Source organism: Equus quagga, chromosome 5 (genome assembly GCF_021613505.1).
Source record: "Equus quagga isolate Etosha38 chromosome 5, UCLA_HA_Equagga_1.0, whole genome shotgun sequence".
Taxonomy (NCBI): Eukaryota; Metazoa; Chordata; class Mammalia; order Perissodactyla; family Equidae; genus Equus; species Equus quagga.
The window spans coordinates 4,681,374-4,700,199 of NC_060271.1; the positions used below are offsets into that span (position 1 = coordinate 4,681,374).

Genomic DNA, 18,826 nt, shown 5'->3' on the forward strand with positions numbered 1-18,826 from the left:
TCACTGGGACTCCCAGGGGGCCTGCTCCACTGAGGGCCAGCTCCTGCAGCAGATGGCCATCACTGTCGCCACCTCCTCCCCGGTGCCACCTCCTGTGCCGGGGTCCCAGCTCCTCACCACACACGTGTCGTCCACTGGGTAGGCCCCCAGGGTGCGGAGGGCCCCGGGGAGGACCCCACAGCCGGTCAGGGTCCAGCCCTCCTCACAGGCCACGGTGACCTGCTGGGGCCAGGGGACAAGAAAGCAAGTGTACAGCACGCAGGCTGTGAGCCAGGCCTGCGGGCCCAGTCGACGTCCACCTCCTCCCTAGTGCCAAACTCCTCCTCTTCCCCCAACACCCGTGCCCCATGCCTCCCCTTGGTCAGTGCGGCACCACCTATCCGGGAGCTCAGCAGAGACCGTGGCATCGCCTGCCCCTCCTCTCGCCGCATCCAGCCCCTCAGACCCATGGGCTCCCCCTGCAGATTCCAGGACCCTCCACGCTGCCCCCTGGGCGGAGCCCTCACCACCTGGGCCTGGACCTCACAGGAGCTGCCCAGTGGTCTCCCTGCTGCTGCCCGTGCCCCCCACAGTCTCCTCTCCAATCAGCGTCGAGAAGGAGCCTGGTCAAATCCAAGTCAGATCACGGCCCCCCAGGCTCAGAACCCTGCACAGCTCCCACTCACTCGAGCAAAAGCCAGTCCTTACTGTGGCCCTCAGGCCCCGCCTGACCGGGCCCTGTCCTCTCTCGGTTCCCCCACCCATTCGGTTCCACCTCACTGGCCTCCTGTCTGTTCCCGGTGCCCTCCAGGCCCGCCCCCACTCAGGGTCTTTGCCCTGGCTGTCCCTTCTGCCCAGAACACTGTTCCCTGGGATGTCCCCCACCTTCTCAGTGAGGCCCCTCCTGAGCACCCGCCCGCTCCCTTCCCTGCTGTTCGTCTCCGTGGCGTCCTCTAAGTCCTCTGTGAGACTGCTCCTCTGTGGACTGTCCTCCCACAGGGGTGGGCGCTCCAGGAGAGGAGGGCTTGCGGGGTCTGCATCCCCAAGGCCTGCGATGGTGCTGGAAGGCCGCAGCCCCCCACACCCGCCGCGCGAGCCCAGCGGAACAACGCCCCCCACACCCACCCCGCCCGGCACCGCGCCATCCCCACCACGGTCCGCAGTCCTGGGCGTTAAACCCTCTGAGTTCCTGCGAGCGACTCCGGGCTTCCCGGCCCGGCCCCAGCGGAGCAGCTGTCCCTGCGGGTTGCCCTCAGCCGGCCGGTGGCCTCGCCCGTCTCGAAGGTCCCTCCTCCTCCTCCTGCCGCACTAGCCCAGGCGTCCCCTCCTCCGGGTCGTGACCAGCCCTCCCTGTGCTCCGCTGTCGCCGCGCGTCCTCCGCGGGGGCGCAGGGCCGGGGGCCGCTCACCGGCCCCCGAGGACACGCACCCGCGGCCACACAGCCCTGACGGCTGCCGACAGACGCCGCCACCCCCAGGCCACCCCCGATGCGCACGGGTGTGGCGGCGACACAGACGCCGGCGCCGTCACACGCCCCGGGCGTCAGGCGCCACCCCCCGCCCGCCCTCTTCACCTTCTCTTCGGGGCCGCACCGCGCGCTCCCGGACTCGGCACTCCAGCCCCTCCAGCCCCCGGGCGCGGCAGCAGGAAGCGTGCACGCTGGCCTCCTTGCGGCCCACACACGGGGCGCGCTGACCTCGCGGCGCTGCCGCAGGCCGCCCGGGGTGCCTGGGTCCTCCGCCTCCCCGTCGGAGCCTGCTCAGATGCTGGAAGGCTGGGAGACCCTCTGTCTCTCCTCCCCGCCCCCGTCAGACTCCATCTCTCTAGGATCTGAGGCCAGAGCTGGGAAACCCGGAACAAGGTAAGGTAGGGAAGAGATGCCGGCATGAGCGACAGGATTCCTGGGTTCTCAACTCAACTCTGCTGCTGACATGCTGGGTGACCTCGGGAGAGCCACTCAACCTCTCTGAATCTTACTTTCTCAGGGAAAACATTGTGTCCTCTGCACCCAAAGATGGGGAGCACTGAGATGGGCTCTAAGGGCTGAGATGCTAGAGGAGAAGCGGGATCACCCCCAGACCCCTCCCGCCCAGCCAGCTGGGTGCAAGTGCAGGGGTGAACTTGATGTCTGTCTGGGGCTCTCAGGGCCTCCCTCCATAGGTTTGTGAGTCAGACACCCCGGCTACGAGACCATGGAGAGTGGTTACTCAGCTAGGCCAGGCCTCACTTTCCCTGTGTGTAAAAGGCAAGCACACCTGCCCACAGGGAGGCTGTGTGCCAGCCCAGCGCCGGCACAGGGCACGTCCTGCACTGTCGGGGATCACGGTTCCCAGAATCCCGTGTCCTGGCTGTGGGGTCTGGGGGAAGTCGCTCAGCACACCCGGGTGCAGTTCCCTGCGCTGTGGAAGGGGCCCATCCAGACGCCTACACGGACATGGAGCTGTGCGGCCGCGGGCTGCAGACCGGCATGGACCCCAAGCTTGTCTGCCGCACGCCTCCAAAGGGGAGAGTGACCGGAACACGACAGACCCCCACCAAGCCAGGCCCCCACAGAGCACGGCCGGCGCTGTCGGACCTGCTCGAGCCTCTGCCCTGGCCCAGGGCACCAGCCAGCTGATGGGCTCGTCCTTCCACTGCAAACTCAGCCTGCACACCTCGCAGCCGGCTCTTCCCGCAGCCGGGTCCTAACTTGTCGCCCTCCTGCTCCTAAACCTTCAGGGGCTCCCAGTACATGTTCAATGGAGGATCCGCTCTTGAGTCAGCTATGCAAGGCCCGTCGCCCGCCATCTCTCCAGACTCTCCCCAGTACGGCCCATGCTCCATCCAAGCAGGATGGCTCAGCCTCCTCCCAACCTGAGGGGCACCCTCCCTGGACCCCCAACAAAGACCCCATCTGTGACTCCCTGCTACATGCCCAGAGTGTGCTTTTGACACAAGCTGGCCCATCCACAGTTATCCTACATCAGAGGGTAGATTTTAAAGCAATGAGTGATGATGATGATAATGACAGTCAGCATTTATATTGTCCCAGAGCCATGCTGGGAGCTTAGCACCCATCATCCCCATTTTACTGATGAGGAACCTGAGGCACAGAGAGGTTAAGTAACTTCCCCAGGTCACACAGCTGTTGACTGGCACAGCCAGGATTAAACCAAGGTCAGCTCCACTTTCAGACGCAGCCTCTGAGCCACTGCCTGAACGGGCTCTCCTGCACTGTGCTGCCTGTTGGGAAGTGCCTGCCATGCTCCAGGCCTGGTGTTCTTAGTCTTACTCATTTCATGGCAACCCAGTGAGGCAGGTACTACCACCCTCCCTCTTAGGGAGGAGGAAGCGGGGCTGAGAGAGGAGAGGTTGCCTGCCCAGCTTGAGCGTGGCAGTCGGACTCCAGCACTGGAACAGCCGGGTGGGGCAGGATGCCTGCTCCCTGGGGGGGCCCCACCTCCCACATGTGAGGACATGGCCCTGCTGCTGGCAGCGGGCATGGGTCTCCATCCTGGCCTGGGCTGGCAGAGCCGTGTGGATGCTGCAGTTGGCCCGGGACAGCAGGCAGCACCTGGCAGTGGCGTAGACACCCTCACCCCCAAATGCATTGTGGGCCAGGCAGACCCGCCTGCGGCCCTGGGTCTGAGAGACAGGACAGAAACGGGAGGCTGCTTCAGAGGGGTGCAGGGGCCACTCGGGCACCTGGTTCATGCCCTCAGCCCCTCCCCGTGTCCCTGCCCTGCCAGCCCCTTCTGGGGACCAGGAGCTCACTCCTGCCCAAGGCACACTGCTCCGCAGACGGGCAGCTCTTCCTGTGAGAACGTGCCTGGCGCTGAGAGTAGCTTCAAGTGCAGACCCGGAGCGCGGCCCCAGCCTGCTCAGCCACAGGGAACAGCCCCCCCGCCCCCCACCCCGACCCTCCGGCCTCGGCGGCCCTGCCACCAAAACGCCCGGCCAGACGGCATCTGTGCAACGCTGTGGGCTCAGCACCGATTCTCCTCTTTCGCTGGTTTGAGATTTCTCAGCCGCCAGAGCCACAGGTCGTCAGAGTGGAAAGGGCCCTGGAGCCCAGGGTCCAGAGGCGGCGCCCCCGGCACACACGCCGCCGCCCCGCCCCGCCCCGCCGGCGCTGGACCCCGTCGAGCCCGCAGGGTGTTCCGGGACCCCAGCGCGCCCTCTCCTGCAGCCCCCGCCGCGTGCCATGAGAGGTGGCCCTCCCGCGCCAGCCCAGCCCCCGTGCAGGCGGCGGACAGAGGCTGGCGGGCGTCACGGAGGGCTCGGCCTGATCCGGGCCTGGAAGCAGGCGCCCCCTTCAGGGCGGATGCTCGCGAACGCGGCGGGTGCAGGTCACCTGGATGCGCTCGCCCCGCCGCCTCCCGCTCCCGGCGAGGCCGAAGCAGCCCAGCAGCTCCTCGTCCGCGGCGCAGCGGGCCAGGGTGCTGGCCGTGCGCAGGGCCCCCGAGCGCGCCGACCACACGGTCCTGCAGAGCGGCTGCCCACCTGCGACAAGGCCGGGGTGAGTAGGGGCTGGGGAGGGCGCCTCCAGCAGGGCTCCGCTCACAGAGGGCTCGAGTCTCTCTGCCCGAGGCACGGGAGCCAGGCTGAAAGGACCCGATTCGTTCTCCGTTTGAACGTGTTTAGAGGCCCGCGAAGCCCTCCCAGAGCGGAGCCGCCGCTTGCCCGTCTCCCGGGGGTGCAGGCGGCCTCCTTCCAGACGTGGGGCGCGAGGAGGAGGGGGGAGGGGGGAAGGGAGGGAGGAAAGAGGGGAGAAGGGAGGGGCAGGGAGAAGGGGGGAAGGGGGGGAAGGGGGCCGCCCTGCTGACGTGCTCCTGGGGCATGGGGCGGCAGTGTGGCCACCAGGTTGGGGGGCAGCGCCCGCTGGTCCTTGGGGAACCAGGCCGCGTTGATGACGCCTCTGGCAGAGAAGTGGATGAGCCTCTGCCTCAGCTCGGCCAGGGGGAGCTCTGGCTCAGCGGTCAGCATCACAGCCACGATGCCTGGCGGCAGGCGGCACGCCATGAGAGATGTGGTGGCTGGCCCTCCTTCCCCCCAGGACTCCTTTCCTGGTGCACACACACACGCTCACACACGTGCATGCACACGGACACAGCGCGCTGTTCCTCCTGAAGTTAAACTACCTGCAACTCCGGGTTCACTGAAAGCCACACAGTAAGACATCCTGTGTCCTGCACTCACATCTCTGGGCCTCGGCAGCTGCTGTTCTATTTGCCAGGTAAACTCCTATTCAGCCACCAAACCCCAGATCAAATGTCCCTCCTCCAGGGAGGCCTCCCTGACCTGCAGGCTAGCCAGGTGCCTCCCCTGGGTTCCCCTTGACACAGCCCTGCCTGCTCTGTGTTCTTTCTGTTTGTGCAATTGCCTCCCCATCAGATTGAGTGTCCTCGAGGGCACCATCATTGACTCATCTTTGGTCCCCCATGCTCAGCATAGAGCCTGGCACACAGGGTCCTGGTGCAGACCCTGCCTGCCAAAGGGGCTGTTCGAATCATGGGGGCTGAGGTGCCAGGGCGGCAACTCACCAGCCACATGTGCCGCGGCCTGCGACATCCCACTCTGCGAGGTGTAGCAGGTGCTGCAGTCACTGGAGGTGCCAATGATGTCACCCTCTGGGGCAAAGAGGTCCACACAGCAGCCAAAGTTGGTCCCCAGGACCCCCAGGTCACTGGCTGGTCCTGGGCATTGGTGGCCCCAACTGTGATGACCTGGGGAGGCGAGGGGGTGGGTGGCAGGTAGAGAAGGGCTGTACGGACAGAGACTCTGCCAGCTGAGCTGGCCGACTGCTGTCTGCCGGGCAGATGTTTGGGTCCCATTCAAATATCCCCTCCGGAGGGAAACCTGACTCTGCAGGTGGAACCCTGGCCCTGGGGCTACTTTCTGTCCCCGCCATATACATGCCAGGGACGGTCCCGAGGCCCCTGTGGGCTTGCATTCTAGTAGGGAGACAGGCAATAAACGAAGAGTAGACCCTTCAGTGCATGGGGTGGCTCTCAGCGCTGCAGAGAACGCAGCAGGCGAGGCGGGCAGGCATGCGGGCTCCAGTGGCTTCATATGATTTTAAATGCAGCAGCCGGGGAAGGCCATTCCCACCGGGCTCACGTCTGTGCCCTCCCTGCCCCCAAACCCCCCAGCCTGGGAAGTCCCTGACATTCTTTTCCCTTGGCACCCCCAGTGCCCAGAGTGCCTGACACCCAGTAGGTGCCCCACGTGTGGCCGGAGGAACGGACAGCACAGCCCCGCCAGGCCATCAGCCCCTCCAGGCACACACACTGTCTCTGGGTTCACAGCCTGAACTGGCACTGCTGAGCGACCCTGGGCCTCGGCAGCTCAGGTGGTACGGGGCTGGGGCCCATCATGCAGGGCCTGGGGGTGGACAGTGGGGAGGCCCTGAGGGTCCTGGGCAGGTGAGTGAGGTGGGCAGCTGTGAGTTTTAGGCCGAGCCCCTGGGGCCTTGTGGGGTGGCCTGGGGGAAGAAGCAGAGGGAGGGGGAGAGGTGAGAGCTGTGGGGTCAACCCAGGAGACAGCAGGATCCAGGACCAAGGTCACACGATGAGGAGAAGGGGCAGGGGGATTCAGGAGACATTCCAAGGGACAGTGGCCAGGGCATGGGAGTGGCTGCACGGGGGGGTGGAGCGAGGACAGCAGTGCTCTCAAATGAGGACGGTGGCAGTTCAGGCTACCTCTCTGCCACCCAGGCTCCTGCACCAGGGTCCCCGACAACTCCTCCCAAAGCTTGCCCTCAGCCTCTGGGGACGGCACGACACCCGGCCCAGGAGCCTGCCTTCCCCTCCACTCTGGGGGCGCCTACCTCGGGAGCCGAGGCTGGCGTCGGGAGCCGAGGCTGGGGAGTAGAGGCAGGCGTCGTCGCAGAAGTTGCCGGCAGCGGCCACCAGCACCGCCCCAGTCCTCACCAGGTGCTGGCAGGCGGCGTTGAAGGCCCAGCTGTACCCTCCTGCCAAGGGCAGCAGCATCACCAAGTGCCCGGTGGGCTAGGCCCGCTGGCTCTTCCGAATGAACTCCAGACCTGAGGATGGAGCCAAGGCCACCCTGGGGAGCCACGCTCCCTCCCCCAGCCCCCTGGAGGCTGGTGCGGGGCTGGTCCGACGGTCAGCTTGGCCGGGCTGCGGGCTGGATGTTGGGCCGCACGCCTGACTGCTGCTGTGAAGGCGTGTTGTAGGCGTGACTAGCACCTAAGTCAGGAGCCTGAGCAGAGCGGGGGACGGGCCTTGTCCAGCAGCTGAGGCCTCATGGGAAATGACTGAGGCCGTTTAAGGAGGATGGATGGAATCTGTGTGCAGACGCCTTCAGACTCCAGACTGCGCCATCAGCTCCTGCCCTGCAGGTGGCAGCCCGCCCCAGTCCCTCAGAGAGCGCTCACGGGGTGTACGGATACACGCACACGCCTCCTGTTGGTTTCATTGCTCTGGACACCCCTGAATGATGCATGCGGGAAGCATGTTAACCACCACAGCACTGCCACAACTGGCCGCAGCTGACCACGGCCACGCGCCAGGACCGCTGAGTGCCCGAACACAGGAGCTTGCGCACTCCTCACAACGACACTGCTATTGGTGGGACCAGGGTCACCTAATGGGAAGGGGTCACTGATGCTCCCTTTAAAACCAAACATCAAAGCCGGTACCCTGACCAGGAGAGAATCGAGCCAGAGCTCCCTCCCCAGGCACGAGGCCAGCGCCTGACCTCAGCCCTGCAACCAGACCCACGGCTCCTCGGCCAGCCCAGGGGCTGCATCCACACAGGGCCGGGGGCTCACAGGGGAGGGCAAGCTCAGTGCCAGCACCTTCCCCAGTGATGTCCTCAGCTCTAGTTGTGTGACCCTGAGCAAGTCACTTCCCCTCTCTGAGCTGGTTTTATCAACCGTTTAACAGGTATCACAATGCCAGCCTCAGGGTGTGGTGTACAAAGTCCTTCACTCAAGATCTGGCCACAGGAGGGATTCAGTAAGGGAAAGCTCCTGCCCTCCTCTGTCCAGCGGCCCCCAGGGTCCCAGCTCTCTGCCGGACCTCACCAGAGGCCCACTGGCTGGACTGGAGGGAGAAACCGGCAAGAGTCTGGCAAAGTCTCTGCCGGTGCCTCCACTGTGTGTACCCTGCTGGAGCGGCCTGTGGGGCCCGGTCAGCCATGGAAGAGAGCGGCTGCCAGGTGTAGAGGTGAGCAGGCCGAAGACCAGGAAGTGTGCTCAGCTCACCTCCGCAGGGGCCATCGGGATCCAGAATAGCATGACAGAAGACATACCATGTCAAAGTGTTTGAAAAGAGGAGCCACATGACCCTGTGGAAAAACCACTGACCCAGGGTCAAAGGTGCACGACCCCAGCTGCTGAGCCCTTGCCCCCTGTGGGCCTCGGTGTCTCCATCTGTGCTCGTGTCCTCAGGGCTCTGTGGCTCTGGGACAGAGGCCGCCTTGGCCACCTTGGTCAAGAAGCCGCCTCCCACTCGGGCCAGCGCCGCCACTCACCTGCGAGGACACCGCTCACCGTGCCCTTGCCCTGGCAGTTGAGCACGCGGAGGCTGGTGCCCTTGGCCACGCCAGCATCATGGCTGCTGACCACACCCTCCAGGTAGGTGCTGTGGCTGTCACACTTGTCCGCCTGCTCGACCAACACAAGGCCCGTGTGAGGAAGCCCACTGCCCAGCGATATATCAGCAAGTGCTGGATGGGCCGCCCCACCCCACAACTGATGGCAGGGAGGGGACAGTGACAGCTGTGGGACAGCAGGACAGCCGTACACTCTGGGGTGGCAGTCACCACCCATCTCAGGTTCAGGGGTGAGGGACGGGCAGCCCTCCTTGCCTGTCTGTGGAAGCGCGTCTCGTCCTCCTCGGGCACATTCTCGAAGTCGGTGACTGTGACCCTGCCCTCAACTTCCCAGTGGCCGCTGTGCATGCTGGTGTCCAGGAGGTACACCTCCACCGGGCCGGCTCCGTCCTTCCAGGGCACGGCTTGTGGAGCGGAGAGAATAACCAGGAGGTGAATGTAATCCTTAAAACAAACAAGCCACCTGCCTTGTCCCAGGCCCTGCCCAGGCACTCAAATATATTAACGCCTTTAACCTTCAAAAACTCCTCTCAAGGGACGCCCTTTTGTATCTTTCTTTTACAGACAAGGGAAAAGAGAGAGGTAAGGAGCTGTCCTAGGTCACAGCGCTGGCAGTGGTAGAGTCAGGCAGAGAACCAAATCGTCTGGCTCCGTAATACTAATATTAATATGAAATAACAATATGCACATTCAAAAAATAATAAATATAATGGCATAAAATTGGCCAAGGCCCTATTTGTGACTTTTCACAGCTCCCCGAGCCTGAAAGGCAGACACGACAGGATCTGAAGGACAACAAATTCTTTAAAAGGAGTAGCAGGAATGTCTGGCCCTCGGAGCTGCCAGCCCCTTTCACAGAGAGGACACTGAGGCTGGCAGGGGGCGCCGGGGCCTCCTCACCAGAGCCCAGGACTGCTCGCCTTGGCTGTTTCCAGCCCACCCAAGTTGCAGCCTCGGAGGAAACAGCAGCACTGGGAAGTCACCAGGAGCCCACCCCCACCCACCATCATTTGCAGTCGGTCAGTCCAGACTCTCCAAGAAGCAGGCACAGGGTGGGATGAGGCCTGCAGGAGACTTATGGGGGAGAGCAACAGAGGTGGAGGGAGCAGAAAGCAGGGGCGACACCTGTGGACAGAGTAGGGGAGGGACGTCAGGGACGAAGAGCCCCAGACCCCAGAGCTGCTCTCGGAAAGTCCGGCCAGGCCGATGGGCCAGGGCCCAGGAGGGGGCCTCATCAGCAGGAACGAAGGGGTCGCTCAGTAACCGGCGGAGCACCCAGGAGATGCTGGCTGGACCCAAAGGGCGGCCTGGGGGCTGTCAGTCCCTCTGCTTGGGCAGCGGGCTCCACAGCCACTGCAGTAACCTCAGGAAATGTCCATATGCTCCCCTCAGGACAGAGGCGTGGCGGAGGCCGAGCGGGTGTCACCTCCCCGAGGCTGCCCCAGAAAAACAGCACCAACTCAGCAGACAGAACAGCAGAAGCTGATCCTCACAGTTCCGGAGGCCCGACGTCCTAAATCCAGGCATCGGCAGGACCACACGCCCCCCGAGGCTCTGGGGCACGATCCTTCCTGCCTCCTCCAGCTTCCAGCCAGCTTCCCTGACTTGGGTCTGCATCCCTCCCATCTGGACCTCGGCCTCATGGGGCCTTCCCTCCGTGTGTCTCAAATCTCTCTCTGCCTTTGTCTTATAAGGACACGTGTCATGGGGTCTAGAGCCCACTGCATAATCCGGATGATCTCATCTTACATCTGCAAAGACCTTCTTACCAAATAAGGTCACATTTGCAGGTTCTGGGTGGACGTATCTTTTGGGCCACCATTCAGCCCACTACGGAGCAGTTCAGTTGAGTGACAGCTCTGAGGTCAGGCCAGGCCAGCCCCCCGGCAGTGTCTTCCCTCCACACCATGTCACTTGTAAGGTGAAGAGCCAGAGCCGGTTTGAGCTGGTTTGAGCCGGCTGTCAGCCCGGCCTGTGGCCTGTGTGCACGCTGCCTGCCCTGCCCCATGGCTTCCAGTCTCCGCAGGACCCTCCACTGCTCAGTCCCAGTGAGCACTTCGCTGCCTTCTGCATCCAGCGGACCGCAGCCCCTCCCGGGACGCAGGACAAGTGGAGCTGCTCGCTGCAACTCGGATCCCTCCCCAGCCTAGTATTAGTTTTCGTTCATCACTGAGCACCTATCACATGCCAGGTGCCACGCTGGGAAGAGGTGGGGTGAAGCGGGCTCTGAGCTCAGACCTGAGGACATCGGAGGCCAAAGGGCGCTGGCCACCCCAGAGGAACCACCAGATGGTGAGCCAGGCTGTGGAAGATTGAGGAGGCAGATGCATGATGAGGCCGGGGAGGTGGGCAGGGGCCAGATGGTGCAGGACCCATAAGCCACGCCCAGTGTGCTCCAAGCAGAAGCCCAGCTGGCTGCTGGGGACACAGACGCTCGGCAGCCAGTCCAGGGTCTGCCCTCCAGACAGCCCACAGGGTAAGAGGGCTGTTTCTGCCTGTAGACGTTAACCGACACAGGCCACGCATCTAGGAGAGCGAGCCGGCAAGCTTCAGCCCGTGCTCCTCGGGCGCGTGGGGAGGAGGCTGAGGAGGCCGTCGTGTCAACCCAGGCAAGAGTCTGCCCAAGGCCCACCCATGCCAGGGACCACCATCTGCTCCAGGAGCTGTTCCTGGGCCGCTCAGAGGTGACGGGACCACTGTGAGGTCACAAGCAAGCTGAGCTTGGCAAGGGCCTGGCTGTGGCCCCAGCAGAGGGTCCAGGCTCAGGGAGGCAGCTTCCGCCCTCTTCAGGACTGGAGAGGAGCCGCTCCCGCCCGCGACCTGACTGCTGGCCCTCTGGCACAGGGACAGGAGGCTGTGAGCGTGGCCGACGGGGCGAAGGGGCAGCTCCTGGTGAGATGCTGCCAGGTGAGAGGCTCCGGCACGGAACGCCCCCACAGTCCCCTACTCCCTCCACAGCTGGAGCAAAGCACAAGCCAAGGGCAGCCAATGAGACGCCAGACAGGGCAGGGCCAGCTTGGACGGGACGCAGGGCCTGTCGGGCCCTTCCCAGAAGCCATCACTCTACCCTCACATGCTCCCCATGTGAGGTGGGGACTACTGTTGTCCCATGTCACAGAGGGGGAAAGTGGCCTCAAGAGGAGTTATCACCCTCAGGGGCACAGGGACTTTGGAATGGCCTCATCCAGCCTCTGGCCTGCTGCGGGAAGCTCTGTGGCCTCTGGCAGGTGGGTGCCCGGTCCTGCTTGCATACCTCTAGAGTGGGGAGCTCACTCCTTCTCGCCAGGCAGGCCGTGCTGTGCCTGAGAAGCTCAGACTGTAGCCAAGGCCCAGGCCCCCACTCCTTGCCCTTCCTCCTGGGTCTCCTTCCCTCCTGCCTTGGGGCTTCCATCCATGGCCTCTCCTCTTCTTGCACACCCGCCCCTTTGCGTGGCTAATGATACTCTGTAGGTCTTGGCTTGAACATCGCCTCCTCCAGGAAGCCTTTTCTGCCCCTCAGCAGTCATGGGCCTGCCCTTTCCACACCTCACCGCAGCGGGACTTTGTCACGGCCCTACCCCAGGCAGAACCGTCAGCGCTAAAGAAGCAGATAGACCTGCTCCGCACACGGGACGTTCTGCGGGCAGAGCCAAGTCCAGCTCATTGGTCTCCACATCCCCAGCACCCATCAGGGTGCCTGCAGCACGGAGGCTGCTCGAGGGCTGCTTGTGGAACGGAAGAAGAGAACAGAGAAGGGCTGACATGACAGCCTCACAATATACCCCACAGGAGAATGCCTGCAGAGCAGAGGGCGCAGGCCCTCAAACAGCCCCCGAGGGAGGGACTACCATTGCCTCCCTTCTGCAGAGGAACCTGAGGCTCAGAGAGAGTCAGTGACTTATCCAAGGTCACACAGCTTAAGAGTGCTGAAGTCTAGGTTTGAGGGCGGCAGTCGTCCGCAGAGCCTGTGCCTGTCCCCCCTTGCACCATGTGGCCTTCTCGTGAAGGAAGGGTCTTCTCCTGGCCCAGAGAGCCCACCCCCCACCATCTGCTGAGCTCTGCCCCACCCCAGCCCAACAGCTCCTCATCCCGCCAAGCCCTTCTGTGACTCCAGATGGGCTCCATGCACCTGCCTTCCATTCTAGCCATTTCCCACAACCACTGGGAGCACGGGAAGGAAGGCAATCCACGGGCGTCCCAGTGGGGGAGGAGACGGGCTGTGTCTGCTTCTGGCCTAGGGGAGTGCAGTGGATTGAATGATGGCCCCCAAAAAGGTATGCCCACATTCTAACCCCCAGGACCTGTGACTGTGACCTTCTTTGGAAAAAAGGTCTTTGCAGAAGTGTTTAAGTTAAGGATCTTCAGATGAGAGCATCCTGGATTACCCAGGTGGGCCATAAACCCGGTAACACATAAGAGACAGAAGAGGAGAGATGCACCCAGAGAGAAGGCCCGGTGAAGGAGGAGGCAGAGATGGGAGCGATGCAGACACAGCCAAGGAACCCCGCGGTCACCAGAAGCTGGAAGAGACAAGGAAGGATTCTCCCCCCAAGACACCAGAGGCCCACTGACACCTGGATGCCAGACTTTTAGAGAGTAGGGGAGGGGCTCACTCAAGGAAAGACTCCTGCCTTCTACCTGGAGCAAGAGGAAGGCACTGAGGCAGAACGGGACAGAGGAGGGGTCCGTGGAGGCAGCCCCCACGCTCTGAAGCCCCTGAGGGGGAGGGCCACCGCAGGGAGGGGAGAGAGGCAGGTGGACTCGGCTCGAATGCAGAGGGGCAGGTGCAGCCAGGGCCTTACTGGGGGGGTGGTACTCATCCTCCTGGGGCCGCACAGGCATAATGCGCTCCAGGTTCCATGGGGTGCTTTGGGCAAAGACGAAGGAGTCCTCCTCGATGTACTGGACGTGGGCCAGCCTCAGGGCCTGCAGAAGCCAGAGGCCGGCTCTGCTTCAAAAGCCATTTGGCCAAGAGCAAACACAACCACAGCCCTTGCCCCACCTGATCAAACCTGTCCCAAGTCACACCCCACACCCTCCCAGCTGTCCCAGCGGGTCTCCTCCTGGCGCCGGGGTGTCCTCACTCCAGCAGGCTGTGGGGCCCGGCGCTCCGACATCTCAGCAGCCGAGCCCCACACAGCACGCCCGGCGCGGAGGGTCCTTTAAGGAAGGATTCTGAACTCGACGTGTCATCTGGGGAGCCAGGCAGTGCCCACTAACGGCACTGGTCATCCTGCGTGCCCCCAGATCCACTCCCCACCCTCTCCGCCCACCCTGTGCTGGGCAGCCGACTCTGCGACCAGCAGCACCCAGCGCCCTGCGGCGGCTTCTGGCTGGGCTCAGCCTGGGGGAGGCACCAGCAGGAGTCTGGGGACAAGCGGGCGTCTTCTGCACCCCCTCCCCTCAGGGCAGGGCTGCCAGTGGCTTTGATCACAGCTCCCCCTGGCAGCCCATCCTCCAGGCCGCCAACTCCCGCCTGCAGAGGCAACACTCTTTCCTCTTCCCACCCAGAGGCTACAACAGCTGGCCACTGCACCACACACTAAGGGCACTCCCCAGTACATCTGCGGTGGCCCCACACTCTGGGTGCCTCGGTCTCCCAGGAGGCTCCCTAACCTGCCCATATCTTCTTTCTGTCCTCAGCATCTGCTTAAACACCTCGCAATCACACTTATCCGCATGAGACCATTCCCATCATCCCGTGGACCTATGGGCTGGGGACTGAGACCCAGCACGGAAGGGACCAGCCCCCTGCTACACAGACAGGAAGAGCCGAGCTGGGATCGACCTCAGGCTGCTGCAACACCAGAGCCGGCTGGGCTCTCGATGGCAGGCGTGCATCCGTGGCTCAGCCCCACCCCTCTGGGAAGCCACCCTGCATGCCCTGGGGGCCGTGCCCACCCTCTGGTGCTCTGGGAGCACCTTATCCCTTCCTCCCCCGTGCCTAGCACAGCACAGCCCAGTTGACTGTACTGGCCACCACGTCAGGCTCTCCTTCTGAAATGGGAGCTCGAGGGCAGGCCTGAGGCTGGCCAGCACACAATAGGTGCTTAACGTGCGTTGAGAAGGCTGGTTGAAGGCATTTACTTGCCTGTCACCCCTAATAGACTAAGGGACCCCAAGAGCAGGGACCTTGTCCAATCCATGTCACTGCCCCCCCAGGACTTGGCACAAAGCAGCGCGGACCCGCGGTACGGAGACCTGAACTGACCTGGGCAGCAGGGGAGCAGCCGAACAAGGAGACCTGGGTCCAAATGCCAGCTCTGCCACTCGCAGGTCATGTGACCTTGGGCAAGAGCCTGTCCCACTCCGGGTCTCTGTTTGCAGGAAGCTGTGACACACCCCAGCCCAGCAGAGAATCCATGTGACAACGGAACCGTGTGTTCTCACCCAGTTAGGAGAACAGGGGAGCAACGGGGCTGGGCACAGGGGCAGAGGCTAAACCAAGAAAGGCCTTTAAGATTTGCATGTGAGGCACTAGGACGAGGGAGAGGCGTGGGAAGGCCACAAGTCCTCGGCTGCCCAGGCCCCTCTCTGCCCCTCGGCCAAAGGGGTGACATGGGGGCCAAGCTGGAGGGGAAGAGCCTGCCTGTCCTACGGGAGGACCCTTACAGTGAATAGCGCCAGCTTCACAGGAACTTGGCTCTTCAGTCATGCTGTTGTAAAATGACTCAGGCCCCACTAACGTCCCAGGGCCTTTTCCCACAGGCAGCAGGTGCATCAGCACAAGGACGGCTAGCAGGCAGCCCATGAGGTTGATCCCAGCTCTGCCCTAGCCGGCTGTGTGGTCCCTTCTGAACCTCGGTCTCCCCATCTTTCAAATGAAGATGGACGTACCACGGGGGTATGGCTAGGCTTAAAACGCATTCTCTACATACAGCCAGGAGTCACTAGGCTTGGTACCCGGTAAGTGTCAATAAATGTTTGCTGTCACCTGATTTTCAGCAAGGGGCAAACTAAGGGCAGTCCTCAGTACGTCTGCGGTGGCCCCACACTCTTGGGAAGTGCCACGTGCAGAGCTGGCTCACCAGGTCCAGCAGGTCACTGCTCATCTTCACCAGGAAGCCGGGGAAGAGCCCGTGGAAGACGCGCAGGATCTCGGCGCGGTAGCCCTGGTGGGCGGCTCGGGCCTGCAGGCAGCGGGCAGTGTGCTCTGGCTGCGAGTGCGGGGTCTCCTCCCTCAGCACCACCACGTAGGTGCCTGGCAGCCTCCAGGCATCCTGGCCCCGAGGAGTCACACACGACTTTCAAAAAGAACCGTAATAACGCCACGAGAGCTCTACTCGCCTCTGCGTACAAAGCAGAATTAGAGCAAAGGGAGCACACGCGAGTGCAGAGCCGGAAAGAGAAGCCACCAAACCAGCACTAAGACACACTGACCCCGCGCAGGCCAACTATCAGTGTTCACACACTTCCTACATCACTCTCGAATTCGCGGTCAGGCAGAAACGGGAATGCGGGCTAGACTCCACCACAGGTGCTCCTCTGCACCTGCCTCAGCTCCCTGTGCGCCCACCAAGGCCTGTCCACACTTGGAGGCCCTGCCTGGGGCCTTCCTAGCTACACCTCCCTCCGCTGCTCCCCAGTCAGAATAAATCCCTTCCTCCCCATTCTAGTGCATCCATGACCCTTCTGCGGCAGCCCCCAAAATGTGGACCTGAATAGTTACTGGCTGAGTGGCCATGGGCAAGTCACTCAACCTCTCTGAGCCTCAGATATCTCCTCTGTATTGTGGGGGCCGCAACACCAACGGAACAGGCCCGCCAGGAGGCTGAGAGGGGGCTGTGGAAAGCAAATGCAAAGGGACGCTCTGCAAATGCAAAGGGACCGGCTGATGGAGTGAGCAAGGGCGGCCCTCGCCCGGGAAGGAAGGCTCCAGGCCGCCGTCGCAGGAGCAGACTGTGCACTTGGCTGTCACCTGTGCCTGCTGCTCTCAGACCTAGACGCCTGCTCAAGAGCCCCCACTGGCCCCCGGAGCCCGACAGCTGGAGTCCATGCTCCGGGCGCCTCCCGGGTCCCCACGGCCTCCACCTCTGCAGCCTCATCTCCATCCGGGCACCGTGGATTTCACCCCAAGGAGGAGAGAGGCCACAGCCTCTACCCAAAGTCTTAGGGTCAAATGGGTGTCCAGAGTCATCCTGATTTGGATTTCAGGAAGGGCAGTCAGAGTGCCAAAGGGAGTCTGGAGCAGCAAACTGTAATCTATGCATCAAAATGTACGAACATGAATATTCACAAAGGTGAAATAAATCATGAATAACCTCATGCCGGTTCAGGTCAGGTCACCACCAAATAAACTACAAAAAACCTTTTGGTTTTTGGAACATTCAGAAGGCGGCTAAGGGACTGTGGACATGTGCTCCCCATTCTCTACCTCTGGCTTTCCCAGCTCTGTGCTTTTGTTCACGCTACCCTCTCCCCTAGAATAAAATTCCCCTGCCACCTTCATCTATTAAACTCCTAATTATGCTTCAAAGGCCCATCTAAAATGCCCTCCGCTAAATGAAAATCTAGTGAATTGAGAGGGCACTCTGTGCAGTGGAAGGAGAGTTCTCCTGGAAGCCGAGTTCTAATGCACCAAGGGGGTGAACCTCCTCTCTCGGGGCCTCAGTTTCTCCTGAGGAAAATAAAAGGATTGGTGTAAAATCCTTCTCTGCCTGCCGAAAATATTTTCATTCTAAATTCAAGTCCCACAAAATAGCCATTGAAAGAACGAATAAATGAACTTCGGAGGTTCCTGTTCCAAAGGTCCACCAGAGGAGAAGCAGCCGGAAGCGCTCATTCAGGAGGTTCTCCCTCCTCTGCTTGCTCACTTCTGGGGGCGTCGGGGAGACTCACGACTTCTAGAACAGATATTTTGGGGAATGCCCTTATCCTTGCCACAACCCAGCGACATCCCTCTAGAAGGTGAAGGGCTGGGGAACCAGCAAGAGGGCGCTCTGACCAGTGAACTTCCCTCTCCTATGTGCTGTGAGCCAGACAAGAGGGCCCCCCTGCCCGGCGCTGACTCCCACCGGGCTGGGTGCTGGCCCTCGCCGCCGCCGGAGCCCCGGGAAGGGCGGAGCCGGAGGGCACGTCAGCCGGGGGCCGGGGGCCCCGCCCACCCTCGGCGCGCCAGCCGCTGGAGCCCGGACGCCCCTTCCCGGCCCAAGCCCCAGGGACCCCGGCCGCGCCTCGGGAATAACTCGGCCTCTTCCACTTCAGTTTTGTTTTTTTCAGCTGAAAAAACTACAATACTAGAATATGAGGTCTGTGGCTTGAAGAAATTGCCCCCCGCCCCTATCTTTCGGGGTCTCTCCCGCCCCACCCCTGTCTGGACAATGCCCGCTCTCTCCAAGACCCCCACCCCCGCGCCCCCACGCACTCCCCGCCACGCACACCCGCCGCTGCCCAGATTCCCCGAAGCGCGTCAGGACCACAACAATAGCGAGCCTGTTCCCTCGTTCCGGCGCTGTTCCAAGCGCTTTCCAGGCATCAACGCCCTGACCCGCGGGAGCCGGCGGTGCGGAACTTCTGACACCCGCGGCGGTCCGGGCAGCGCTCTGCTCGCCCTGTCCCGCGCCTCGGGTCGCCCACCCGCGCGCACCTCCCCGCCGCCCGGCGCGGCCGCGCGCCCCAGCGCAGCCCCGGAGAGCCGCCGTCCCCGACCCCCACCGCCCCGCCTGCAGGCCCCAGGATCCGCGCCAACCCGTCGCCGGGTGTACAGAGGACCCTCGGAGACCTTCACTCCTGCCTCTGCCTTACATGGGGGAAACTGAGGCCGGAGAAGAGACGGCAACCGCACGGGTCCCCGCGGCGGGTTCGCCGCCGCCTCCCACCCCGGCGCCGCACCTTGGCGCAGCGGCGGAAGGTGGCAGTGGCCACCTACTGGGCCGCGTGGGCCGGGCCGTCCTCCTCGGACCGCAGGGCCAGCACCAGCTCCTCGTAGTCGCCGTCGTCGGGGTCGTGCGCGCGGGCGCCCGCGGAGCCCAAGAGCAGCAGCAGCAGCGGCCACCACGTGCCCATCGCGGGGGGAAGAGAGGTGTGCGTTCTGGCAGGGGAACCCAGGAGCTGCGCGCCGTGCACGCCGGCCGCGCCCTGCGCCCTGCGGTCGGGGGCACCGTGCGTTCGCGGGAGCTTGGGACCCGGCGGGGACAAGCGCACGAAGGCGCCGTCTCACTGCCTGGGTCGCTCCTCCGGGCTGGACCGCGAGCTGAGCGGCGCTGCGCCCTCTGCAGCCGCGTGCGCCTCGACGCCCCGGCGGAAGGCTTTTAGGGTGTGGGGGCGCGACGCCCAGGGCCGGCGAGATCACGCCACCCGAGCCCCATCG

General features: G+C 63.2%; 1 protein-coding gene across 1 annotated transcript; it reads right to left on the reverse strand.

Annotated features, from left to right (window-relative positions):
* PCSK9 (proprotein convertase subtilisin/kexin type 9) lies at nt 1-18,522 on the reverse strand. The gene is given in 14 exon segments (XM_046660650.1): nt 1-222; nt 1,029-1,051; nt 1,577-1,684; nt 3,426-3,603; nt 4,313-4,461; nt 4,785-4,958; nt 5,502-5,639; nt 5,642-5,684; nt 6,807-7,003; nt 8,458-8,590; nt 8,794-8,942; nt 13,320-13,443; nt 15,546-15,737; nt 18,349-18,522. Coding segments are annotated over 14 exon segments (2,004 nt in total).
* Nucleotides 18,523-18,826: the final 304 nt, after the last annotated feature.